At 40.7% G+C, this 27,893-nt stretch overlaps 1 protein-coding gene across 4 annotated transcripts in view; it reads left to right on the forward strand.

Annotated features, from left to right (window-relative positions):
* The window catches only part of WAPL (WAPL cohesin release factor), a 137,288-nt gene that overhangs the window by 61,791 nt on the left and 47,604 nt on the right, over positions 1-27,893 (forward strand). The window contains exons 1-2 of one of the 4 annotated variants that reach the window (XM_033065627.1): positions 10,174-10,269; positions 14,189-14,712. In XM_033065627.1, coding sequence (XP_032921518.1) covers positions 14,211-14,712 — 502 coding nt within the window. In that variant the 5' untranslated portion in view covers positions 10,174-10,269; positions 14,189-14,210. Of the gene's footprint in view, positions 1-10,173; positions 10,270-10,819; positions 11,091-12,603; positions 12,697-14,188; positions 14,713-27,893 lie in introns of those variants that run through there. The other 3 variants (XM_033065625.2, XM_033065628.2, XM_033065626.1) reach the window with 3 other exon arrangements.

Below are 27,893 nucleotides of genomic sequence, written 5' to 3' on the forward strand. Positions count from 1 at the left end.
TAATACTAGAGAGCTGAAGTTAAAGTAAAGTATTTCAGTGTATAGGTATTAGTGTGTGTATATACATAATGTCATTTTGAAAAAGCATATTAATCACTTGGCACTTACTAGCATATGGAGTTTATCACTGAATTATAAAATAGTCCTACTGAGAAGGGACCTCAGAAGGTCTCTCATCTCTTCTTCTGCTCAAAGCAGGGTCAGCTCTAAAGTCAGACCTGATTGTTCAGGGCTTTATCCAGGTTGGTTTGGAAACCTTCAAGAATGAGAACTGCAGTCTCTCTGGGCACCTTGTTTCCCTGACTGCAAAGGTTTTTCTGTACCTGCAGCCGGAATTTCTTGTTATTGCAGTTGAATTAATAATGTAAAACAAGTGTGTTGGATTGTATTTCAGGACTAATGTCAGGTGCAGAGCAGAATGCTGAGAACCTATATGGGTCACAAGGGAAATGCTGCTGATGGGGACAGAGGCCAATGTATGTTAAATCTCTTCTAGCTGGGATTCAGGGGCCATACTCATGGTTCTTAATTGCACATGGAGCTCAATGTCTGTAACTCAGCCAGAGTAGAGGTTGCTACAGAAACAATGCTGTGCTACCAAAAGTACCCTGAAGTAAAAGAGGTGCTTGCAAAAGTTATACTTGATTAAATCTTCCATACCTCGTTTTCCTGAGGAGTTTGACACATTTTCCCCTGCAATTTAGGCATGATTCGTCTCTGTCTGCCACTCATATCTTTGTAGAGCAGCAAAACCTGCATGAAATTGATGTGATCTTCTTTCATTGCTGCCCAAAAGGTTCTGAATAGCAACCCTGGAACAGAGTGGGCTTGTTGACTTCATTCTGCAGCTGCATGAAAAATCTGCCTCTAATCCTGCAGCTTCAAGAAGACAGCGCAGCATCTGTTCACATAAAAGACAGCTTTGAGCTTGTCTTTTTTTAAATAATGAGAAATTTAAACTACTGGGTCTGAATGGAAACTTGGAAACAGGTTACTTGGCTTCCCTCATTTGCCAAGAAAAGCTTTCCACTTATCTTTGACAAAGGACTGGATGGATTTTCTTCAATTTAATTTAAATATTTTTGCTCCAATGTGGAGGAATCAACATCTAATTTATGAGAAACTTCAATCCTGGTATAATAATTATATTATGTGAATCTCTGTTTAGTCAAGGTACAAAGTCTGATTTTTATGGAATGGTTCTTTCTGTATGTATGCCTTTATATGCATTTGCTCATCACTATGATAGCTTCCTATCAGTTTGGCAACACTCTGCACTTGACAGAAGTTATGGTTAACCCTAGGGCCAAATGCAGAGTGCCAGGGAGTAACATCTGGGCATCTGATTTCCATGGGATCATGCATAGTTCTGCTCTGATAAAGTTTAATACATCATGTATTTAAAGAAAAAAATTCTTCTAGCAGATCTTGAAGTTGAAACATACTGCAATTTCTCTAATATCTTCCATTTATGTACATAGGTTTGTAAAGTCATTATTATGGATGTATTTGTAAAATCAATTTTGAACTATTGCTTAGCAGTTTTATAGCCTGACTTCTAAAAATGTTTCTACACTTCCTTTAGAAATTGTTTTCTTTATAGTCCAGCTTAGAAGTTTTGTTATTGAGTACTGGGAACAGCATTTTTTGGCAAGTATTCTACCGTAAAACCAAAGTGCCTTGTCCTGTCTGTCTGCTTTTCAGTAACCTATAACAATATTCCTAGCTGTGCCAATCTGGCTGATGTGCTGTCAGAAGTGATTTTTCAACTTAAACTTTGACACTCAAAAAAAACCCCCAAAAACAAACAACAACAACAACAAAAACCAAAAATATTTCTGTGCATTTTTTGTTCTGAGATGCCTGGGTTGATATTTTGAGAGTTGTGCTGATTTGTGGTGATGGGTATTCATTGCCAGGTGGCCTCATCACTCCATAATAGAGCATTTTTGTTGTCCTGGGACAGTTTGCACTGGAGACTGTCAGACTTAAGCAAAAAAGACTTTTGGACAGGAAGCTTCAGTTCCTTAAAGGAAGGATTTGCAGGACAAAGAGCTAAAACTTCATTGCTTTGTTCAGCTGTATCTGAAAGGACCTTAGTGTTAAAGATGAAACTAAGACAATTCTAAGCCTGCCAGAGGACGTAAGGGCAAATTTTCCTAATGCAGTAGGGATGGCTAGAGCTCTATCAATGATATTTATGGCCAGTTGTTTCCAAGAGTGGGGTTTGAAAACCTTGCATATGTTATTGCCCTGTCAATCGCAGAAGGAATCCCTCAGTCACAGATCATCTCAAATAGAAATATTCATATCCATATGCTGAACTGGTTTACACAATGGAGGCAAATGTAGAAAGGGAGATGAGTCTGGTGCCCAGAGCTGTAGTATTGCTTTTCTTTGCTGTGCTGCTTCTGCTTGTCCCAACTGGCAACTGAGGTGTCTCTCAGTGTACATCATGGATATTGCATCCATTTTCTGCGGGTAAAGCCTTGCATCATGTGAGGTTTTATTGAAATTCTGGTCCCACAACTGTCACTTAGGGAGTTTATTGTTATTTATTCTCTTACAAGTGCTGGCTGAAATGGCATTCAGGAATATCTGTATGGCCTGCCAGACTAACACAGCTGTGACAAACCAGTTGAGCACTACAAACAACAAGGAGGTGTCAGAAGCAAAGCCACGAGCTCAGTCAGTTTTTCAACTCAGGAGTTCTTCATTCTTGGAATCTGTGCTTAAAAGGAATCCACTTGAAACCAAGTAGGGGTGTATTAAATGATTTACTTTTGAACTATAGTTACATTAATGAAATCACTAAAATTGGAAGTAAGTTCCACTGTATTCCAGCAAGCCAAACATCCACTGGCCTATCTTAATCTCTAGCTGCCAATAGCAAAATGTATAACTTGACAACACCTTCAGAGTGATAAAAATGCAGTTTCAAGTAGTTAATAATCAGATGAAGTCAAAATCCAGTTTTGAAAAATAAATACACTGTTTCATTAACTCTAACACCTGATTGTAGCACAGTTCATAGCCTGAGCTGCCAAAAAAAAGTGTTAGTGATCCTAAGGGCAGGTACATAAATTAATGCTATTGCATTTTCAAGAAGTGTTTGATAACTTCTTTCTTTACCAGCAGGTGTCACTGGAGTCCAACAGAGAGCTATTACTGCTTTAAAACATCTTTTCTGCCTAATCGAACCTTTATTTCCTAGAGGAACAGTCAATATTTGTACAGATGACCTACATACAATAAAAATGAAGAACTGTGATTAATACTTTTTCAACTGTTTTTTCCTGCCTTAGCTACTGATAACTGTTGGTGGATAATTCAATGATTTGAGAAGGATTCTGATTTTTTTTTCCTCTGCAGCATGACTGAATCTGGTCCAAGCTGATAATGACCAAAGTGACTATTTTATACAAAGATGAAAATGCTTAGCAGTGCCTGTATGATTACCCAGCCCTTACCCAATCTTGCATTTAGTGATGGGGAGAAAATGGAAAATTGAGCCAAAAGATCTAAATACTGGTTTTTCCTGTCTTTTTTGGAACCTGTGTTGCAAATTAGTTGGGGAACTGATTGGGACAGGAAGGGCTTGTCACAAAACAGCTCTCTGTAAGACTGAGAAAGCATTTAAGAAGCAAAATTTCTTATACTTTACATTAGAAGACACAGCACTGTGCTGATGAAGATTTCTTGGAACTGAGCTGAAGTAGAGCATGGAATGATTTTTTCTGAGCAAACTGTAGTTCTTGTCTGCTGTATGTTTGCTTGACAGCTGATCTGCAAAGGTATTTTGATTGAGATGAGCTCTCAAGTATGCTTAAGTATCTACCATGAAAGGCAGGAAAAAAGCACCAAGTGGACACTGGCATGCTGTTCAAGCCACTTGGCATTATCCCTAAAAGATTTTGTTTTCCCCCAGCCATGGTACAAGGCTTAATTTTTATATAAACCACTGGGGAGAGATTTTGATTTAGCCAAAGCATCTTAATTTGAGCCTAAATTCTCACTTCAATAATTCCTCCAATTTCTTTCAAATGTTTACCAAAAAAAAAAAAAAGACTGTGCCACACAACAAACATTTATCTCAGAATTTCAAGGTCACAGATCCAGCACAAAAGTCTAGCATAAGGAGGCTGCCTGCAGGCCAGTGTATTATTAGAATAATAATGTGTTTTTGGACAGTAAATGCACTGCCTGCTCTGTTGCCCATACGTGTGGTTGATCCAGTAATGAGTCATTTCCGTGACATGTCTAAAGAACCAGGCAATGCACAGATGTTTTTAGCCTCTTCTTATCATTAGCTACTTTTCTGAGTGTATTCCGCCACCACTCATTAACAGGCCCTCTGTTTCATGCTGTGGTGTGATCTTTGGTCATTTCATGGGCCACGGTTGCATTCTATGCAGAGAACCTTAAGTCTGAACAGGTTTGCAAAACTGGCACAGTGTAACGCCCTGGACATATACTAGGGTCTTATGCAACAGACATTGCAGCTTTCTTTTTGGTGCTGCACTGTAGTCTGAGTAAAGGTGAAAGTAATTTGTTTGGGGCTGTATTCTGGCAGGAAGCTAATGAAGTCACTAACTGACATTTTGTTGCCTCCTACATTCCCATGAGGAAATCTTCATTTAATTTTTTTTTCAATTTTCATTTTAGCAGCTTAATTTGCTAGCTAATACATTAATTCTGTCATGACGTTCAGGGACAAGTCCATCTAGACCTCATTAGTTACACAAGTTTTAATTCTCTGTGGATTTTCCTCTCCAGCTGTAGTTGATGTTGCCGTTCTTTGCAGCATTGCTCACAATCTTCAATGGCCACATCCTGGTTCCAGTGCACCAACAAATCTGTTGACCTGATATTGCTGGGCTATAATGGTTTGCAGCTACTACAGAAGTGCTTAGTTAATGGCCTCTTTCTAAAAAGTAGAAGCAAGTACTTGGGAAATACAAAGATAAAAACAAAACTCTTGTAAATTAAAACTCAAAAGGTAATGTTACAGGTTACAGCATCTGCATAGGACAGCCAAATGCAAACCAAATAATTAAAACTAAAAGGACAAAGGACGATAAGTATGTTGGTCACATACCTGCCCTAAAAGATGAAGGAAGCAAAGTAGCAAAATAAGCAATAGAAATGGCTGCTCCCCTGTTGCTGGAGGAGGAATAGAATAGGACAATGATAATTGCACCAATGAGCTTGCTATAAGAACCAGTTTCTTGATAGGTTTCTATGTTTTTCTTTCCCCAACAAACACTGTGTTGACACACTTTGGTAGCTTTCCTTAAGGGCTGTTATAAAGACAGACAGAAATTCAATAGTAATATGAAACAGAGAGATCTTAAAAGGAATTTAAAAAAACATCAGGAAGAAGGAAAGGTTGGTATTCAATCTGGTCATCCTACAGGGCTGTGAGAGATCTCAGGTATTTGAGAGAAACAGCATCCTTTTATTCCTTATACAACAATGGGAACTTGCTTTGTTCAAAGGACATAGGAATCTGGACTTTCTTTGTGGATTTTAAAGTGAGGCTGCATCCTTTCTACAAATGCCTTTGTTTTGTTGTTTTTGGTTTTTTTTCTTTTCCTGAAACATGTTGGCACATCATAAAATCTTCAGTGGGAAACAGCACAGGTGATTATTTTCTCAGCAGAGCTTGCTGGGAATATACTGCATAGCAGAATAAAATTGTGACCTTGAAGATTATAACAAGGTGAAAGTTACTTTGTGCTTTCCCACTAGTGTTTCACCACAGGTTTTTCCAGTAGACTTACACGCTGATCACCTAGGGAAAAAAGCTGCATAGAAAACCACTGAGAATTTAGCCACAGGTGAATGACTTGTTGGTTCATCGAGTAAAACGAGTCTTTCCAGAGGCTCTGACATTGCAGGGATGATGCTGCCTCTCACATGATTGCAACAGATGGGTGTGCAGGCCAGAGAGAAGGTGGAGCACAACTATTTCTGCTGTCTGGGCCTGATTCAGTAATGCCATGATCCAGGGAACTTTTATTTTTTAAATCATGGAGAATTGACTCTTTGCTGCACTCAGAATAAGCATTCCTTTGGCCTGTCCAGCAGTGTTTTAACCTTTTGGTTACTAAACTTAATGCCTTGGCTTGACGTCCACATGAGGAGACAGCTACTGAAAATTATGATCCAAAGCTGTATAAAGATCCCCTGTTTCAGTGCTTTCAGTCCTTCTTCTCAGGGTTCAGTGTCAGAAATTAGCAGTACATTATCCATTGGAAATACCTCACTAAGAAAAGCCATATTCTTGACAGAAATCATACTTTGCTGTACACTGGGTTGCCAATCTCTCCTCTTTCCCTACCCCTGTACTTTCTTCTTCATGGTTTGCATGGCAAGGTTTTGGTAGCAAGAGTGGCTTCTGTGAGAAGCTGCCAGAAGCTTCCCTTGTGTCTGATACAGCCAATGCCAGTTGGCTCCAAGGTGGACCCACCACTGGCCAAGGCCAAACCCAACAGTGACAGTGGTAGCACCTCTGGGACAACAGATATAAGAAAGGGAACAAGAAAACCGCAGAACTGCAGCTGGAGAGAGGAATATGTGAGAGGAGGGAGGAGACAGAGAAAACTGGGAGCAAAGTTAAGCATGGGAAGAGGGAGGATGCAGGGAAGGTGTTTCTAGATTTTAGGGTTTTTTTCTCATTATCCTACTCTGCCTTGGTTGTAATAAATTTAATGAATCTTCCCAAGTCAATTCTGTTTTGCTTGTAACAGTAATTTGGTGAGTGATCTTTCCCTGCCCTTTTCTTGACCCATGAGGCTTTTGTTGTATTTTCTCTCTCCTGCCTAGCTGAGGAGGGCAGTGACAGAGCAGCTTTGATGGACACCTGGCATCCAGCCTGGGTCAACCCACCACGTCTGCCTTGTGCAGTCACTGCAGCTCTCAGTACAACCCTGCTGTTCTTGCCCAGTCCTGGGCTGGGGCTGGGGCTGGTGCTGCTGCCCTTCCTCCAGTATGTTAATTGCCATACTAAAGTCTAAGTCACTATTTTAGGAGAAGTTGACTAAAATATGGTAATTAGTTACTTCATGTGTCTCTTTACCCTCCCCTTGCCTTTGCTGTGCAAATAGCAAGGGGGAAATTGTCACCCCAGTGAATGGAAATGGCAAGGGCCCCATGTGCTCTCACCCATGTGTGCCCGTGACATTTGAAGGGCAGCAACAGGAGCACGGTGACTTTTGGCAAAGAAAAAGCAAAAAGCACCAAAATGTTGAGCATTGTAAGTGGTGCTAACTGGGACATGAAAGCACTGCAGAAGCTGTGAGTGCAGCAGGACATCCTCTTCACCCCCATCCCTTCCCAGTGACAAGGGGCAAGGAAGGAAACAAGAAGTTGAGAACTTGGAAGGCAAATAGTGACTAGGCTGACATGCAGAAGAACAGGGAAGAGACAGAGGAGGAGTGGACTGAGAGGCTTTCAGAGTGGTGAGAAGAGCAGTTTAGGCATGAGGAGCAATGGGGAGAGCTTTCCTGTGAGGTACTGTTTGCTTCTTGGGTAGTGCTTTACAGGGAAACAGGACTTTGGATTTTGAACTTATTCCTTTTTGCGGGAAAAGGACTGGAGTAAGCATGTATTATAGTGCTAATTCATGTACTTGATATAAAGGATACCTACTGCTGTGGTGCCTTTAAAACCTGTAGCCTCAGTTATGCTGCTGTTACTGTCACATGCTATGTTTTGTCCATGAGGCAGCACCCAGAAACCTTCCTGATGGCTTCTGGAAGGATGTGACTGTCTTCATTTGCCCCAAGAGCATCTGCTACATAGGAAAGCTGTTTTCCTACTCCATTGCCTCCCTTTTCTTTTGGAAGAAAATGAAACAGTTCATAATGTTTTAATGTTTTTTAAAGGCTCTGTACTAGGCTGCAGCTCATTTGGAAAATTCTATATTGTTTGGCCCACACTGGTCCTGCCACAGAACCTCAGAAAGAGAACTGAGGGGTCTAGAGTATATTAAGATATGATGTATCCAAATAACTGTTCTGTCCCTCTTAATGTGCTCCTTCTGCTACTATGCTTTTATCTCTTTTATATCCACCTTTGATGTATTTGAGCTGTGTTTTTCAGGGCTTTCTGACTTTAATATAAAAAGAAAAGATGATGGTTTCTCTTGGGGGTGTTGGTGAGCAAGCAGTAATGGGAAGCTGTAGGGTTCACTTTGATTTTGCCAAAAAACTTTTAAGGTAGAAAAACTATAGTTTGGATGGCTGCTTATCTCCCTCTGCTGCTCTCAGGAAGACAAATGCCAAACTGGAGTGTATCATGGGCTGCTTTTTTTGTTAAAGCATTCGTGTGGTTGGTGTTTTGGGGATTTTTTTGTGTGAAGGGAGATGGACACTATCAGTAATATAATTTCACAAATAGTATAAAATGCCTGTTAAATTCCACCCTCTGAGAATGAAACATACCTACTGCCAAAGACAGATGGGATTTGCCTTTTATTTGCTCTGCCATGGTACTTGCATATTTGACGTGAGCCAGATGCAAATGGAAATAGCAAAGCTTAATGTGTTAACTGCCAAGCTTATTAAGATACAGGGTGTCAAATTTTCAAAGTATCTAAAGTATGTTGAGCCAGTAAAACTGGCACATCTCTGCTGCTCTTGAACATAACAAGGTTTGCTTTTCCATCATCATCCTAGTAAAAGGCTTCACTTACAGACTTCTGCTGGTACCCAGGATAGGATAGGCAGCACATAAATGAGTTTAATTTATCCTTTGTTAGTCATGGGAAATTCCCTCATGACCATGAATCTGCAGTGGTTTGGATTACTCTGTGTGGGGTTTCTACAAAGACTAGAAATGCAGCTAGAAATATGAAGCTAGCCCAGGGGTATAAGGTGTGTAAGAGCTTTCAAATGACATCCAATTACTATTATTAGACTGCAAAATTCTCTACATTACTGTATAAGTGACTTAGGTAGCCCAGGTTTTACATTGGAAACAGCTCTAATTTAATTTCAACTCTTCTAACTTCATATCAAAATATAAGTTATTTCCTAATAGTTTCTTGGTGTTACTTCCTTTCTCTGGCCATGTTATTCACATTTTCTGGTTCTCAGGACAAACTTTTATGTTGCAAAAACCTACTCAGAGCCTCAGTTTGGAGCTCTCACAGTAGTGTTTTCCTCTTTGTCCAACAGATCAGTCACTAAATAAGACTATGCAAACTCAAACAGGTTTAGCCATCTATTTTACCCTTAGAGTTTAAATGAGCTATTTAGTAGGTCTGATCAAGAATACTCTCAGGAGACCAATCTTCTCACTTTTTGTAGTCAAATTAGGAATTTTAAAGTTTGTAGCCTGTTTTCAGCGGCTTTTCAGTAACTAAGTCAGGTGGTGAGATACAGATGAGCTTCTAAGCCTTATCTGAAACACAACACAAACCTCAACCACATTCCAAATGGAGCTTGTACTTCTCATTGCAAGGTCCTGTCAGTTTAATCTCCACTTTCTCCAGCAGCACCAGTTGTATACTGGTTTTAGAGAGCACATTCATAGCATGTTTGTGCTTCAGAAGTAATGCCTGAAAGCTCCAACACATCAGTAGGGAAGAGGCAAAGACCAGATTAACTCAAAGGATCACTGTACAAAACCATAGTCCTGCATCTTATTGTGAGGCAGTGATTTTGCATTGGATAAATTTAATAGAAAATTAAGAAAAAACCTAGAGGTATTGAGAAAACTCTAACCTCTTTATGCAGTGAAATCAGCCTTTTAACTAGTTCTGCATTTGGGACTTGTATTGTACAGCCTCAAATGATGGTTGGAGTATGAGCATGTGTTGTGAAACCATTTTAGACTCCAAGGTTATAGAATTTGACTGAGTTCCTCACTTCTCTGAAAAATGACCAAACTACATCTGTGTGATGGTATTTTTTAAAATGTTTTTCTGGTCATGCACCCTTAGTTTTCTATCCCACAAGGATTTTATGAACTACTGCCTACAGAATATAAAATGTTGGATATGGTGACTGATGGCCATATGTATTTGCTGCATGACACAATCCTTGTGGAGCGTTTTTTTCTCTCTGCAGTGTGTATCATTAATCAAAGCCTCAAAGGTGTGCATAAATCTAACGCGAGTGGGTGGATGTAGCAGCTTGTGGAAGTGGGAGCATGTGAAAGCCACAATTTCACGGCCTGCAGCGCGTTCGTTCCGCGGGCCCTCTCTGCAGAGCATGTTTCCTCCCTGGAGCGGATGTGAAGGCCGGGCACTGTGCACCCACTGTGAGTACCAGCCAGGGCGGCCGAGAGCGCAAGGGGCTCGTGTGCCCTGGACGAGGCGCCGCAAACTTTTAGTAGAGTGCACGCGGGGCCGCTTCGGCGCCTGCTGCCTTCAGGAACTCCCGGGCAGAGTTCTGACATTCCGCGGCTCCAGCCGGGCCGCGCTGCCCCGAGCCCCTCGACGTGCGCCGGGACCCACCTGGGCCCGAGCGCTATCGGGGTGGGGCCGCTCGGGGCTGCCCGCGGCGGGGGCCGCTGGCCCCGCCTTCAGAGCGTCCGCGCGGGCCCAGGCGGAGGCGGCCGCGGGGAGGCGGCGGCTCCCCCCAGGCCGGGCTACCCCGTTCCGTCCGGCTGGGGCCGCCCCGCCGCGGGGACCCGCCCGCCGGCTCCGGGGGCCGTGCCCGGGCCCGAGGGGCCCCGGGCCGCGCCGCAAACTACAACTCCCGCCAGGCACCGCGCGGCCGGGCGCAGGCGCGAAGGCGGCGCGGGCGGCCGAGCGAGGCGCGCAGCGATTGGCCGCGGCGGCGGGAGGCGGGGCTCGCGCGGTGACGGCAGGAAGGAGTGGGGGCAAATGGCGGAGAGATGGTCCCAGGGCCCGTCCCGAGCGCGGCGATAATCCCGGCGCGGAGGAAGAGGCGCCGGAGGAGGCGGCGCCGGGGGCCCTGACGCCCGCGACACCCCGAGAGGGTCCCGCTGCCGGAGGGGCGGACGCGTCCCGCAGGCTGAGCGCCTTTCGCAGGCGGCGCTTCGGCGGCCCGAACCCGCGGACGGAGCCACATCGGCCGGGCCCGCGCCCGGCACCCGCCGCCACCGCTGACGCCGAGGTGGGTGCCGGGTAAGGGGGTGGCGGGGGCCGTGCGGGCTGCGCAGCGGGCCCCTCACCCCGCGGGCAGGAGCCGCCGCCGCGGCCCCCGGCGCTGCCCCGCCTGGAGGGGCGTGTGGGGCCGCCGCCCCCGGCCCGGCGCGAAGTTGTGGGGCGGGAGTTCGCTCGGGGGTGAAGTGCGGGCTGGGGCGGGGGGGGTGCGGCTTCGCGGGCTGCGCCGCCCGGCAGGGCCGCGGCTGCCCGGGGCACTTGTGTAATGTGGGCCAGTGGTGCGGCGGGGCGGGGGAGGCGGCCGGGCGGGAAGGGAAATGACATCAGGGAGCGGTGGGGTGACCCGGTTCCGCTCGCACCCCCCCCGCCACAGGGGGAGGGAGGAAAAAAGAAACTGTCACCGTGGGATTTCATCAGCTCCTTCTGCCTCCGTGCATTTAACCTATTTTTCTTTCCTTTGATTATGTAAGAGGAGCAGTGTAGAGAGGAGCGATGAGTAGGGGTGGCTGATGGGCTTCCTGGGGAATTACGGGGTTTTTTGTCTCCAGCTGGTCCGCCGAGTTAGCTGGGAAAATGCGGGAGAACTGTTTCGGGTTTTTGCATGTATTTGCGTTTACACTTCTCCAAATGGTGCAGCACAGTGCAGGCGAGGGAGGCAGGGAGTGGAAAGTGTTGACCAAGTGTTTTGGCCAAGTGTTTTATTTCCCTCTGAGTGAAAAATCAAGAGAAAATTGTAAGTAAAGAGCAAAAATGCTGTTTTGTTGATGCTCTCGTGTAAGGAGGCACCTCTTCATGTCCTTAAATCTAAGATACGAATTTATAGCATGGCGTATTTATATTTTCCTAATACTAATTTTTTAACCTGTGCACATCATATTAATGTGGGTTTTGATATTTTTGATTTAAAACTTCTTATGAGATGATATTTATTTTAAAGTTTATAAATAAGAAAATGTGTTTCTATTTTCTGAAAATAAACTCCTCTTCAGTACAGGAATTTTCTCTTTGGAACTGCAACCCATAAGCCATAATTTAAATATGTCATTATATTTGCATAGGCTAGAAATGTAGTGTTAAAAGTACTTATTTGAGTACTTCTTATTGTGTTTATGATAAGAAATATTTGAGTCTTGAGGGTTTAGGGGAGGAAAATGCGCTAGTGGTGAATGAAGTATTTTTCTTTCCTATGAGTTGTTAGAAACTGAGATATTAATAAATATTTTGCTTTAGTTTCTATAACTCATAAACCTGGCCTTTCTGGTCTAAAGTATTTTGGTTTCTGTTACAAACGTTTACAAGCATCAGCAAAATAAAACTGGTAACTTAGTTTAGTTTGCTGTTTGCTTTCTAAAGTGTGTGTAGATAGAAAATTGGAACTATCTATAGGGGAGGAAGAAAAGCAGCTCAGCAGTGATGTGTATGGGGAAAAGAGGAAATGGAGTTAAAGAGTGCCATCTCCTAGGAGCAGCCAGGAGCCCTCTTGCAGAGTGAGCTTTTGCAGCAGAGTTCTTCTGCTCTCCTGCCTTTCCCTTCCCTTGGCTGCACCACTGGGAGGAAGAGCCTTTCCCAAAGTGGGTGTTCCTGTAGCTCTTCTGCATTGCATCACCATCTACCTGGTAAACTTCTGAAGTTCAAATTTTATCATTTGGATTCACCCCAAATTTTCTGCATGGGTTTTCTTTACATGAGTTACTCAGCTCGTTCATGATGAGTGCAGGTTGGCTTGGTCTAATAGAGGGACACTGTTATTAGTGGGACAGTCTTGCTAGAATGAAGTGGTAGAGGGACGTTTCTGGAAAGCAGTCTGGGAATTTTGGCAGAAGCAAGACTGACACTTTGGGTTGAGATGAAAATTAAAATAGGAATGGCAGTATATCACATCTTTGGGGAGTTGTAATAATAAGAACAGTTGTATTGAACAAATAGATAATGATAAGTTCAATTAAAATTATTTTAACTATCATTTTCGGTATACTTTATATGAAGTTATTTAACACTTCAAAAGGTAGCTTTCTTTGCTTCTGTAGCTTAAATAACTGTCTTTTTTAACAGACCTTTTTTTTTCCCCAGTGAGGACAGGAGTTTCAGAGAGAAAGATGGATTTGATTAGGTTCAGGCTGACTATAAAAAATTGCAATCTCCTATCGATGTTTGGGCCAAAAAAGAGAAACAGTGGTTCACAAAACAGATTTGAGGGTTTGGAGTTTATGTTGTCATTTGTCCAGTAGTTGAACTATTTGTTTTTGGGTAAAAATGCCCCAGGTGGTCTTTTCTTGTTCTTGAGTTAAAAGTAGAAAAAGAACACATGCAAGGAGCTCTTAAATGTGTACCTATTTAATCTTTTAATTTTATACTTCCATTCTTCTGAGCAAACTGTAAAGCAGTTGTGCTTGTAAGAGCTGGTGAGCAGTAAGGATTTGCACTGGCCTGCTTGAGGTGTCCTCCATGTTCTTAGAAGTGGATGGAGCAGTGTCTCTGTTCTGTCCCTTGATGAATCAGATTTACCTGTGGGGGATTGCTGTGCACCAGTCCTGACCAGGGTCAGAAACCCACATCATGTTACCAAGTAAAACACTTACTGAGTGTGAGAGAAGAACGCTGGATGGAGTTTGTCATCATTGTGATTAATTAGTACTTAAAATACATCTACAGCAATGAGAAATATTCTGGCAGTTTTTATATTTAACTGACAAGAGGGTTTTTTTATGCCATGCTGTGCTATTGGACTCTAGGAGGGAGCTACGTGCTCAGATGTGGTGAAAATACTGCTGAGTTGTTTTATGATAGTGCCTTCTATACTTGGAAATATAAAATTAGAGCAAAGCAATACCATTCTTAGAAGATTTTTCTTAAGGATTCATTCTGCTTTGGGTTTATAAATGTGCAAGTAACTGAATTTCAACTTATTTTAGTGGATGTTAGTGCAGAACCTTTTGCCATAATGACAGTCACATGTGAATGAGTGAGTCTAGAAAGAAACAGATGATGGATCTGTTGGCTGTGTGCAGTGTACATGCCTGGTGCTTGTAGGCCCAATAAAGGGTGGAAGTAACAATCGTTTGTACTAGAAGGTTGGTGAATTGATGTTTCTTCTTTCTTTCACAACAGAGAATATGAAACAGGAGCCAAAATGACATCCCGATTTGGAAAGACCTACAGCCGGAAAGGGGGAAATGGCAGTTCCAAGTTTGATGAAGTGTTTTCCAACAAACGGACCACCCTTAGTACAAAATGGGGAGAAACCACCTTCATGGCCAAATTAGGACAGAAGAGGCCCAGTGTCAAACCAGATATTTCTGAAGTTCCTAAGAAACCCAAAGTTGAAGATGAGGTAACAGAGGATCCATTTGGATTTGACAGTGATGAAGAATCTCTTCCTGTGTCTTCAAAGAATGTGTCACAGGCTAAAAGCTCCTCTCAGCTGGAACCTGGTGAAGCTGCTCAGTCTGAGGACTTCACTCCTCTACTTGAAGCAAACAGCAGAATTAATCAACCAGACTGTGGAGAAAATGTTGCCTCCAGCAAGTGCATACCTTTTGACAATACTGCTCCTCTCTTGAAAGAAAAGAGCACAAGCAAAAGTGTGGAAGATGGAGAATGCAAGGGCAGCAGTGCTAAACTTGTAACTGCAGGTGTGTTTGCTCAACTGTCCATATACTTCTGTTTTCCTCTGATTCTTGCTAATCTCCCTCTAGACTTTGTGTTTTAGAGGGATGGTTAAGTGTTCTGATAAAACTGGGGCAATTCTTAATTGTAAACAATTGTAGAGGGTAGTCTGTTTAACTAAAAGCACTGTGAAGCATTCTGCACTTTACACCCTGCTCTGAGGTCCTTGGCGCTGTAATCCATGTGTCTGCAGATTGAGGTGCAGTGCTTTAGCCTCAGTGCAGTATGTCAGTCTGCTTAGTCCAGTTATTCCATAAAATGGAATAATAATGTTCATTTTCTAGAATTCCTGACTACATTTGTGATTTTTAAACATCTATTTTGAATAGTGATGAGTTAGTGGTAGTAGAACTTAGTGTGGGTATGTGTTTACATCCATGAAGGTGCAGATAAAGCTTAGGCCATGTTTGTTTCATTATTTGGGTGGAAAAAGTAGTTTTCTGAACTTCAGCTGCACAAACATTTTCTGTTTGTAATTAGCGCGTGTGTATCAGTGTGTACCTAAAAATCTTCAGACCTATAAAGCTGCATTTTGTCAGACTTCCTTTTGGAGGTGTTTTTGGGCTCTGGAATGTTTGTAAGATAGCTTAATACTTTTCAGAGGGGAGTTCACAGGGCCCCTGAAGGTGAACATTAATTTTTTTCAAGTCATTCTTGGAAAAGATCAGATGTTGTTATATCTCATGAGAGGTTTTTGTATAATGGTCTGATTTAGCTGCAGTTTCCATAATTGGGTAGAAGATCACATTGACCCTAGATGAAGATGACACCTACTGACTTGCTCTGGGTTATCAAAATAAATTTTAACGAATAGAACTTACATAACTTTCATTTCTCAAATATAGTGAACCCAGGGATTAGAAATTTGAGTTCAGTTGTTAATGCAGTAAACAAGAAGATCCCGAATAGTAGATGATAGTCACAGTTCAGTTATTTTTAATATATATGTTTGGGATCTAATTCAAGAAAACCCAAAAATGCCTGATTTGAGCTGTAGTTTAACAGACACATTGGTAGGATATGTAGTTGTCTTTTGATCTTGCTCTTTATTTTGCTACTAAAATAATTTCATATGATTTTCAGCAGCTGTCTTTATCTATTCAGACTGGAAATAAAATTTTTGGGATTTTAAAGTTTGAATATAGTTTTCATGAGAGCTGGAGTAAGTTTATCCCCCAATATTTCTAAGGGCAAGAAATAGTAGTGAGTTTCCTTGGCTGCTAAAGAGAGATTGTAGTAGAACAGGTTTTACAGTGAAATGGTTTCCTTGTAGACAACCGTTGTCAGAACAGTATTTTTCAGGTTGGGAAAGAAAGTGAGAGAGCTGTGGGGAAGATGTGGTAGAGGTCTGAAAATTCATAACATGAGAAACGCCAAGAGGAACAGACTTCATCAGTTTCATTGGTGCTTCCTGATTCCAGTCCTGTGGAAATGCAATATATAAATTGCAATAAAATGCAATATATAGCACAGAAAATCTTGCTAATTTGATGCTTATTTAAATTCTAGAATTCCTTGCTAGATGATACTGTGTATATCGTAAACACACAGCTCTGACCAGAAGGAAGCTGATGAATCTGTGGATAAGTCCATCCAGCTTTTGAGTGTGGTGGTAGTCTGAATGCAGAGGGGGAGGTTACTTAAACAGCAGTTTATTGGAGGAGTTCTGTTCTGCAAGATTCTCTGAAGAATTTGTTACTGATTGCAGTTCAGCAAAAAGTAGGGAAGGACAAGGTGTATCTTGATCTGATGGTTCTGTTCATTCAGAGTATATTACATTCTGTTGACACCCAGTCAAATAAAGATAAAAACCCTTTTCATATCTTTCTTCAGAAATTAAATTCAGCTGAGAATGAATCTTTGCAGAGCGTCTTAGGAGGGTCTTTGGTTTCCTTACCCTTATTTAAAGACTGCAGTCTTGGTGATAGTGTTTCTTTTCAGCAGTTAGTGTAAATAAAACTAGGATGGTTTAAGCTGCTGTTATGCTTGTGTGTAAACTGATCCAAAATAAATAAAAGTTGTCTCTGAGGACGTTGCTTAGCACACTGAGCAATTAGAGATAGTGGTGTACAGTCAGCCCGTGTAAATGTAGGTACTTCAAAGGCTTCTTTGTTGTAGAGTTAAATAGGAAGTCTCTTTCAAAACTACAGAGAATTAATTTGATTGATTTGGGGTCAGGTTCAGGAGGAAGAAGGGACTTGGGAGGAGTGTAATAGTGCATGTATGTCAACTGCTTACATGTCCTTGCCCTCCCCATAATGATTTTCCTCTTCCTGGTGACTCTTGAACTCCACCAGGTTCAACCAGATTTGTCCATAGGGCTTATAGATCCTTGAGACAGCAAGCTTGACTATTCCTGATGAGGGAGGAAAGAAAGGGCTGGGAGGTGAAGCAGGCAGGTAGAAGAACATTAATATTCCTAGCGTAAGGAAGACTGCAATGTGAGCTCAGCTGTAACCCACATACAGCATCGTGTCTCTGGGTATGAGAAACTAGGCTGTGTTGGTACTGATGCTGAAAAAAGTGCTTGTTAATTTGTTTTAAAATGCGATTTGCTAGTCCTTGTCCTCATACTGCATAGGCAGTGCATGAATAGAGTTCTCAGGACTCCCAGAGAGTGTGAGCCATTGTTGTATCTTAATTCTTGACATAGGTGAAGATAATACTAAGAATTAGGCTGAGTGGAAAAATGTGACGTACCATGGCTATGCACAAACTGAGAGGTACAGTTAATTCTGCTCCAATTGTATTACACTGCCTCAGTGACCATTTCTTTGGGCATTAAAATGAAGATGATGCAATGTCAGTTAACTTTAACTAATGTTTGATATTAAGGAGCAGTTGATCTGGGGGTTGTTGTTGTGCAGCCATGTAACACAGTTAAGGATGTGTATCTTTTATTTTAAATGGTAGAATTTACTGGTCTTTTTTTTTAATAGCCTTCAACTAGTGCTTGTAACAATCTCATTTTAAAGGCTTTGAGAAGCTCTTAATGTGGAAAGCTTCTCATAATCTTACCCTAATGTTGCTTGATCAAGACTTAATACTGTCTGAAGAGTGTCTATGAGTAATCCTGTATGTAGCAGGTAATTTGCAGATAGGGGTTTAGGTAAATTTGAAACAATTAAAGACTGTTCAGTATTAATAGCTACTGTTAAGTCATCTTTGTGAAGGTAGGGAGAACTTGGTTGCTAAAAAGTAAGGTATGTCATTGGAAAAATAACACACTGATAATTCTTCTAAAACAAAAATGCAGCTGCTTAGAAAATGAGGTTTTTATGAGAGAGTCTTGTTGTAGGGTAAGGTGAAAACATTGAGAGCAATATTTTGATTTTTGAAATAGTCTGGTGGGATTTTTTTTTTTTAACTGTTAAACTTACTCTGTAAGGCATAAAACCAAATAGTATTTCATGCTGTATTCATCTGCACATAAGCTTTGGTATAAAACCATGGCCTTGCAGAGCGAATTTTGTAAGTTTGCTGTTTTGGAATATTTTTTATAGGTACAATTAATGTAGTACAATTTTTCAGATGAAAATTAATGTCCAAGTTGGATGAACTTTAGGAGTTGGTATGGTATTTCATAGTTGTATGAGTTTATCAGTATGTTTCATTTTGGACAGCTAGTTTACCTACTCTGAGTATTTCAATTTATGGAGCTCCTTCTGGCATTGTAGTGTGAGTTAGCATTTTGACTCTGGACACTATGATGATCTACTGGCTTTTGCTTTTGTGCATAGTGCTGAGCTCTGTAACTCAGGCCTTTGGAGAGTCTGGTCTGAGTGGTTGATACTCTTCATCAGAGAAGGCATTTGGATTGAGAGATGTTTCTCATCTCTGCATACTTCGTGTTCTGGTATATGGACTATGAGAGAATATTGCTTTTCTGCATTAATTCTAAGTGGAAAAATTAGGTATTTTATCATACATTAATGGAGAGGTATTTTAATTGGGCATGGAGTAAGTCTGGTTTGTTTTAGAGCCTATGAATTTATTTCTTGAAAATGGATTTTACTTGCTGTGAAGAAGTAGAATTGCTTAAAATATCTTTCCAGGCTACAGCACAGCATAGGAATTGTATCCGTTTCTGCTGTGTTGTAATGTTAAGCACAGATTTTGTGGTTACTGTGTTGGCAGTGACCTTTGAGGTGGCTCTTTAAGATTAGAGGAACAAATTAATTTTTCCCCCTAACATTTGGAGCAATAATGAAAACAGCTATTTCTCATCTTGTCATTTGTTACTGTGTACTGATATTCAAACAGGTTTTGTTCTAGCAGTAGTTTTGCTCTTGGTACTATAAGGGAGCATTTGTCTGACTGCTGTTTGATTCTTTTGTTTTTCTAGGTAATTCTTAATGCCCTCATTTTTCACATTGGGCCAGTGCACTTATAGGTAGCAAATTAAAATGGCAAGTGTAGTTCTTAAAAAATTGTGCTTTTGCAATGCTGGAGCAAAGGGATATGGGTATGCTTAGCTACTTCTTGGCCCAGGATGCAGAATTTAGTTGTGGTTGGTTGCTGGAAAAGCACAGAGAGTAAATTGGAGAAAATGGATGCCCTTGAGGAAGGAGATTGTTTAAGTCATCAAGTCTGTTCCTGACATACTATCCTGATAGTACCTTGGTGACTCTGTGTGCAAAGCCTCTGCATCCTGCTTATGTGGGTGGGAAGCCCTATCTTTAGAGCTAAGTTTCAGCTTCCCAAGTGCAGGTTTATTACATAATTGCATTTGACCACCAGGTTGGTCAGGGTATTCCTTTGGAATTGTTTTTGTGTTTAACACTGACATGGACATTGAAGGTAATAGTTGGGCCAAAGTAATATCTCACTTCTCTGCAGTGTTGTTAAGAGTAAATTATTTACTTTGTGGGAAAGAATTTCAGTTTAGTTGTTTTCTGTCCAAAAATGAAGCCGAGTTGGGGGAACCTGAATGAGGCCTGAGCATTTGGCAGTCTTAGGAGACAGCTGGCAGCAGCCATGATTAAAAAGAAGTGCAGCTGTGCTCTAGCTGGGTCAAAGCATTAAGAAACTGATAGCAGAGAAGGGGAAAGGTCTGCCAGAAAATATGTGTGTAGAATTTCAGTGTTATGAGGTTTGTTTGGATGGTAGTAGTTATGATGGATATGTACATAGCTGGGGTTTATCCACAGGTCCTCTCTTCAGTTGCTTTTTGGTAACTTCTCCCCTTACAGTTTTCTTGCTGTATCAGTAGCCCATGTTCAAACTGGTATTTATTATTATTCTCCCTTTTATTTTTTTTTATTCATCTGCTACTTCCATAGTGGTGGCTAGTTGGTTTTTTCCTGGGGTGTTTTTCAGAAGTCTGAAATGGTTGAAATTCTGTTTAAATCTCAGTGTTTATACTTGCTTGCTAAAATGGCAATACAGAAAATTACCCCAGTGTTTAGGAAAAAATCTGATTTATGCAGCATATTTTGCTTTATGATAGGTCAGTTCATACATGGACATATACAGAGGACATGGACATATCTGTGGACAGAGTACAGAGTACATGGAACTTTTTTCCCTGTAATCTGTAATTCCCCTTTCTTATACAACAGTGAATTTTGCAATCTATGATTTTAAAATCATTCTTCATGTCTTTGGACAGTGAACAGTTTTTTTTAAAATATCATAGTTTTGACTGCTTCTTAATTTTCATGGTTAAAAAGTTTGAATAACTTTGTATTGAAAACAGTTGGTTAGTGCTTGTGGAAGGAAAAAAACCCTGTTAAGATGCATACCTCTCAAGTGGGCCAAAACATGCAGGCAAGCAGAAACCAGTTGGTAAGGAAGCCGTTTCAGACTCAAACTGCTGAGCTCTTACTAATTGGATGGAAAATGTTCTTTAAGTTCAAACTTAGTTCCTATTTTCACTTAAGAAACTGCTGCTATATTTATGAAAGATTTTCGACATATTCATGAGTACTGTCTCAATTCAGACTGATTTAGCCTAAGTATACATTTGTTTTGACAATTGGTAATGTTGCTGTGTATGTATTATAGTATGCTTTAATTTTTTTCCATAGCAGCCCACCCTAGAATAGTGGGTGAAAACCGGTATTTCTGGCATGTGTGAGTCCCTCATGTTTGCCATGACACTTAGTAGCTGTTTATTTTTGGCTTTCTCTTGCTACTCTGAGCAGCAGATGCCCTTTTGAGTTTGGGGTGAGGAGGAATGTCTCTTTCATTGGACTTTCCACAAGAGGTGTGCACATGTCGTGCTCTGACAACTCTTGTACTGCAAAGTGCAGCAGGTCTTCAGCGCATTGTGTTTTTCCCGCTAAGGTTTGCTGGGGAGGCAGTTGTGCTGAGCACATTGTGTCTGTTTTGGCCAGGTACACGTGTACAGATTAATTTGGAGGTCGTGTTGAGAGATGCAGGGGCATAAGGTGCAAAGAAAGATGAGAGATAGCAGAGCATCTAGTGATTGTTAGCCAAAGAACTAGAAGAAGAGGGGCTAAGAGTTAGATTCTTACTTCAAAAAGCATCTTGTCATACTATTAAGAATATTGCCTGAGATAAAAGCAAGGGATTAGTTAGTGAATGTTTTCTGCAGAAGAGGAAAGGTGACCATGTTACCCATTAACCCCTTTGAAAGGTTTCCACTTCCATTTAAATACATGGACTTTCTAAGAAGTTGTACAGTGGCTGCCAAGTGTACCAGCATGACACAGCTTCTCAGAATGCCTCCTGGTAGCACACCTTCCCAGCAGGAAAAATGATGAGGAATTACTTACGTGGCTGAAACAGGGATGCAAGCTTAGAAGCCATAATTCCCTGGGTAGGGTTCAGCCTTTCCCAGGCTGGAGCCGAGGCACTGGGGGATGTTGTGCCAGCAACACTTTTGAAAACATGAAAATCTTGTTAGGCTCAGGGAATGAAAATAATGGTCTAGTGGCGATGCTGAACAGTGTGTTACCAAGAGTGGCAGATGCATCCAGGTGATTTCAGAGCAGAAAAAGTGTCTGAGGATCTTCTATCTAGTGTTTAAAAGAATAACTAACTGAAATGGAGGCATAGTGTCATTGAGAACTTAGTTAAGACTGTGTAAGAACAAATTAAGGTTTTTTTCATACAAATTGCCTTAGAATTTGGATATTCAGTGTGTTGGAAGAGGAAACAAGACAAGCAGACGATTCTTAAGGAAAATAGTTGTGGTAGTTAATTCCCATCATTTTAAGATTTTCTGTGAATTTTTTTCTGCAAAAGAAGGTGGTGCTTAAAATATCTGCGAAGACTCAAGCAATGCCTGTCCCACCTGCATGCAGACTTGTTGGGAATTCAATTACTTAAGAATTTGTAATAATTTTCAACCGTGAAACTGCTCTTGAGAGTCAAATCTTCCTGTCTTCTGTTCATACCTGCTAACAGGCACTGCTTTTTGAGGCATTAATGGATATTTAATTCAAATAAATTTTGCCCATTTCGTAACTTGTGTATTTTGTGTCCATGGACTTTTTTTCCCCCCTGAGTTTTCCAGTTCTTCAATCATAGAAAATGGATCAAAGGAGTTTCGTCTGCAACCTTTTCTCCTTATGAATCAAAACATTTCATTTCCAATGCATAATGAAATTTGTTCTCTAATTTGGAAAAAAGCATGACTTCTTTGCAGTTCCTGGTTTTCTGACCAAACCAGAGATTACACTCTATGTGTTTCAGTTCAACTCTCTTCCTGGAAATTAGGGATGTGATATAAGCACCTTTCCTTTAGCCTGGTCAGCTCCAAGTTGCAGAGTGAAGTGATGTAGCTTTATGCTTGAGGAAACTGGTGATGGTGTAGTGGAACCATTACACTGGTAAATGTTTCCAAGTGCTCAGAGAATCAGCCAGAGCAGTGGCTCATAGTGAACTTAAGAAATGGTTCCCTACATCCTGCGTCAGTGATACAGATCTGTTCTGAGCTGTAGCTGTGAATTGTACGTGCCCTTAGTGTGGAGGGCTCTGAAGGCCCTGCATACAATTCTTGATGTTTCGTTTTCTTGCCACCATGTCTTGGTGTCTATTGGAAGGGAAATCAAGAAGAATGTAAAACTGGCATCATGCCACCTGCCTGCTCTCAAGGTTTCATGGCTTCTGACTACCTTTAATATTTGCAGTGAATTGTGGCAAATACTAAAAGAATGTGCATTGTGGCTAATACTGAAAGAAACTTAGATTGTTGATTTGTTTCCTATGAGTAGTAATCATGTTTTTCTCAGTATTAAAGTGAAGACTTGTGCAACCACTTACACAGCAATGAAGGAGCGTAAGGTCTCATGCTGCAAAGGCTGTACAAGGCCATGTGCCTTTTGTTTCTAGCTTGGAGGGTACTTTGCTTGGCTTTAAGAGAGAAAACTAACCCAAAGTTCAAGTTAGTAGGGATAACATGTAACAGTGGCAACTGGTCCATGAGTACATAGGAAAAAGTAAGCATTTATTTTGCATATGTGATAACATTTTGACATTGTGATGTGGTTTTCTTAGCATACCAAGCCTAATACTGATTGTCCTTTTGTGTTCTTAAGTTTTCTCCTAACATTTGTGCTGTTCAGCTGGTTTTGATCAAACTCATGATAAAGTGGTAGATAGAGATCTCAAGGACACAGTGCTGTTTCAGGTGTCATCTGTGCCTGTGCCTCCCTGCTGCCTGCACGGTGGAAAGGCAGAGGAGGTTTAGCTGGGTCCCTAATCCCTGGGAAGGCAGCAGCCGGCACATGGAACTGGCACATGTCATGGTGCGTGATCCGTGATCCGCGATCCGCAGCGGGTGCTGTCCCTTGCCCAGCCACAGGCTGCTGTTGAGGAGGCTTCAGGGATTGATGCTTGAGTTGTGGGGCAGCTTTGCCCTGTGAGCCCTGAATCTGTTCAGGGTAGAAATTTACTGTAGGAAACCTTGCTCTCACAGCACAAGATTCTGCTCTCTGTGCTTTGAGTGACATAAAAATAACAAATAAGATTCTGCAGCTCCACCACTGAATAGTCAACTAAAACATGTAATGTTTGACTGTAGGCAATTAGTGTTAGACTGTTAATGATGATTTGTTTTTTACAGAGCGGTAAACATTTGCAGACTTGGAGCCTAGTACTTAGTTTGATAAGTTAAATGGAAATAAAGAAAAGTGAAACAGGGACTAAGCTGGGGGATAGATGGACTATGATTGCTTGGTTTTCTTCCCCAGAATAGTGTTTAATTTCCTAAAGGATTGCTTTACTTTGTTTTGGATTCCATTTTGGTATATGCTATACCTGAAGGATCAGGATATGAATTTTTAACTATTACAGCTTCACTGTTTGGTGGAGAGAGTTTGTCTTTTCTCCAAAGTTCAGTGTTTCCTCTGTCAAACTTTTACAGATACTTTAAAAAAAAATTAAGTTGAAATACGAGACATTTTCTTGTCAGAATTGTCACATGTTGAGCTGAAGGATGTAGATTTCTTATCTCTAGAAGAATTAATTTCTCTTTTTTAATTAAAAAAAAAAGTTGGTTTTTTGGTTTTTTTTTTTTATTCTAGAATTGCATTCTTCATTTTGTCCATGACCTTTAAAATGAAAAGGGAGGAGGCAGTACCACTGGCTACCTGTGGCAGTCATGAGGCATTTACTGTTATTGTTGAATGTATTGAATAACATTTGTTCCATCTAACAAGGGCTTATAGTAAGAGCTTTTTTAAAATAAGAACAGAATGTTATCTTTGTATCCATACAAATCTATAATCTAATACTCTAATCCATGTAAGTATAAATGCATATTTGTTACGTGTTTTAAGGTTTCTTACTGAAAAAGCAGTGGACTTTTGACAACTGTTACATTGCTGCTGTTTAAGTGTTTGCATTTATCCTATATCTGTTACAGAGCAGTATAAACTTTATTGCCATATGTAAATCTGCTATCTTGCATTGTCTGAACTTGAAATTTTATCTCTAGTAGTAACTTTACTAAGGTTACTTAGAAAAATAATCATCATCACTTAAATATAATTTTACAGATTTAGTAATATGCCTCCGTGTGTGTGAAAATATCTCATGTTTTATGGGAAAGTGGAAGTTTTACTTTGGGTTTCTTTTTTTTAAATTCATCAGCAATGCTGAAGACATCTGTCTTGTTAAGTGACGTAAACTAGAGCATGAAATAACGCAACTTTTAGTGATTTAAACAGAAAATAAGTCATGATTACCACAGAATATTGTTACGGTTCCTAGGTATACGATGTTTGTACTTGGGGAGAGGAGCTGTATGCTCTTGCTGATTTTAAATTACTTGGGAGAGTTATTCTGGTATTTGATCCCCAAAAGAGCCTAATTGCAGTTAAAAATGGGATGAGAAGTTCCATGCCTTTCTTGGACTACAGAATATCTAGTAATTCACAATTAGTTCCTTTTCTCGTATTTTTTTTCCTATAGTCATGCTAGCTTCTGCTGTAGTAGTTGCTGCCAATAAATACTGTAATTTTTAAAATCAGGGTTATTGGAATTGCAGTTCCTGTACACCTTTGGGCAATTAGGAAGTGATTAGCAGTACTTTCTGTATTGAAGTTTCAGGCTGACAGCTATTGACCCACTGATGAGATGAGAGCAGGGGCTTGATAAAGGATTCTTGGACAAAGTATTCCTCTAAAAGTTGCTGTTTAGTTTTCCAGTAATACATTGTGATGATGCAATTTGAAAGCCAGACTTTCTACCTGGTGTACACTAAAAAGAGCTCAGTGGTTCCATTTTCCATCAGCCTTGCTTATTATTGGAGAGGGAAAAACCTCCCTAGTGCAGTTACTAAGATTTTTGAAATACTGTGTGTTTTTAAAACTTTGGTGTCCCAGAATCAAGGGGGAGGTTAACTGCCACTTTTTTGCTGTTCAGGAGTGCCTTGGTGTGCTGTTTTATTTGAGATGAAGCATTTCGTTGATACTTATGGGATCTTCTCAGACAACTCAAGGTTCAAAGCTGCTGATGCATGGGTTTTACAAAGCCAACACAAGTCCTACTGTCAACATAAAGAGCTGTTAGTACTCTTTGCCTTGTAGCATTTCTTGGGAGTGTAGTAAACCAGGTATCAATAAGTAAAGCCATTTGACTGGTCTAGAATGGATTTGTTACTTATTAGTCAGCTGAGCTGACTAGAGAAAGTGATTTTGATCACATTTACACATAAAGAGAAAGAAGAAGTTCCCTTAGGTGTGGAACAGTAATGGTGAGGCTGCAAAAGTCTGTTTTAGCAAGGAAGTCTGAAAATGTTTTAAATTTAATTTGCTGTTTTTCATGCCTACATCTTCTGGTAGTCTTCAGCTTCACAATAATATTAAACATATGGGAGAAAGGAACATGCTGTACACTGTCAAACTCCCTCCTTGATTACAGAAAGATTCATTTTAGTTGTGCCTCTTGGATTATGACAAACATGAGATTGAAATGGGAATAACAATATTGCTTGTATAACATATTGATACTGAAAAGGAATAACCAAGATTCCATCATGGAGATGGTAGAGTTAGGGTTCCTTGTTCTTTGAGGAATTTAGTTTTGAGTTTTGCATTTCATATATTCTGTGAAAAACTTTTTATTTCTAGCTAAGTATGCACAACTTCTGTGACAACCTCAACTGGGCTCCAGGAAACTTAGATGCTGTTTGTCAGATATTACTTTTCCTGGTTCCCTGAGGAATTTTAGCAAGAATTAAACCAATTTCCTGCAAAACTGGATTTGGTAGCCATTTCTTTGACTAGAATTTTCAGTACCTTAAAATGCTTCTTAAAACATATGTGCAAGGATGGCATTTAGGTGATACCATTTTAATTTGAAAACAAATTAGCCAAAGTCCCTGGAACAGTGTTAATGCTTGTTTTCTCTCATCAGAAATTTGAAGTCTTCAGTGGTATGGAACTTCTGTGCCACTTGGATAAATGGAAGCTGATGAAACTTCATGTGGTCAGACTAGTGCTGAAGAGATGCTTTGGCCTTCATTTTACTGATGAGTTTAGGAAACCTTTGCTGCCTAGAAATTTGAACCTTTGGGGTTGCGTTCTGCCAGTGGAGCCTCTTTTATCACCATAGTGTTCTGCACGTGTCTTCTAAGCACATTCTCTAACAGCATTTCTGTTCTCACTTGGCTCTGTCCCAGTTGCTTCTGTGTTTCCAGTTTATCCCATCGTGTGCTACTCTTCTGTGCACCATGGTCTTCTGCATTGTCAGACTCCTTATCTTGCTTCTTCTGGCCCAGGCAACCATTTCAGTGCCAGCAGTAACGGCAGGCACCTGGGTTCCTCTGCTTGGTGATACTCTCAGAAATTTCCAAGAAACTTGTTTCCTGGAAATAACCCTCTTGTATTGCTGGGTGTCTGTGTGCATGGGATGTCAGCAACAGAGGGTGGCAGATGCAGTCATCATTAAACTCTGGTACCAAATCCACCATGCTGTTGTTGGTATTCAGGGAAAATAAAGGGAATGATTTCCCTACCATTTACAGTTTAGAGGACAGCAGGTAGAAGATTTAATACTTCCTGGCATTACTATTGTGCAGGTGCTGGTTGGCTGGAAACAAACCTTACAAAAACTGACTTTTTATAGTTGAACTTGTTCTCTGGGACAATGTGAGCGTGGCTATAGGTTGGAGATGTGCACAAATAGCTTGGCAGTAGCTCTTCTTCAGAGATGCAGAAATTCATTGCATAAGCCTGAATTTCAGAGGTGATAAATTTGTTATGAGAATTGCATTTTCTGTATTTCTTTTGTAAGTCCAAATATTTTCATTCAAAGCAGCAAAATGAAGTGACAGTTGAAGTTGTTTGCTGTTTTGTTCAGGGTACAAGAAGGAAATTATTTTCTTACATAATAAGAATTTGTAGTTGTTCCTTAGTTATTCACTGTAAGTCACTTGTGTGTGAAACTTTAGTAATTACCACCACAGCTTCTCCTTTTTTGTGTAATTTACCTTGGTAAATAAGTGGTTGTGTTTAGGGTTTATCACTGTCTTTTAGATGAAGCACATATTTTCAGAGTGACGCTTCAAGTTGTTTTTTTGATTTTTTTTTTGTTTTAGAAATTACAAGAAGACTTTATTATAGCAAAACCTTTAAACTGGAGGGCTTTGAAAATGTAAACCTGGTGTGGATAAAGGCCTCTGCTTTTTGTCAATGATCACTGAATATTTTTTATTGTAACTTTCCAAAGTTGC

Source organism: Catharus ustulatus, chromosome 8, assembly GCF_009819885.2.
Source record: "Catharus ustulatus isolate bCatUst1 chromosome 8, bCatUst1.pri.v2, whole genome shotgun sequence".
Lineage (NCBI taxonomy): Eukaryota > Metazoa > Chordata > Aves > Passeriformes > Turdidae > Catharus > Catharus ustulatus.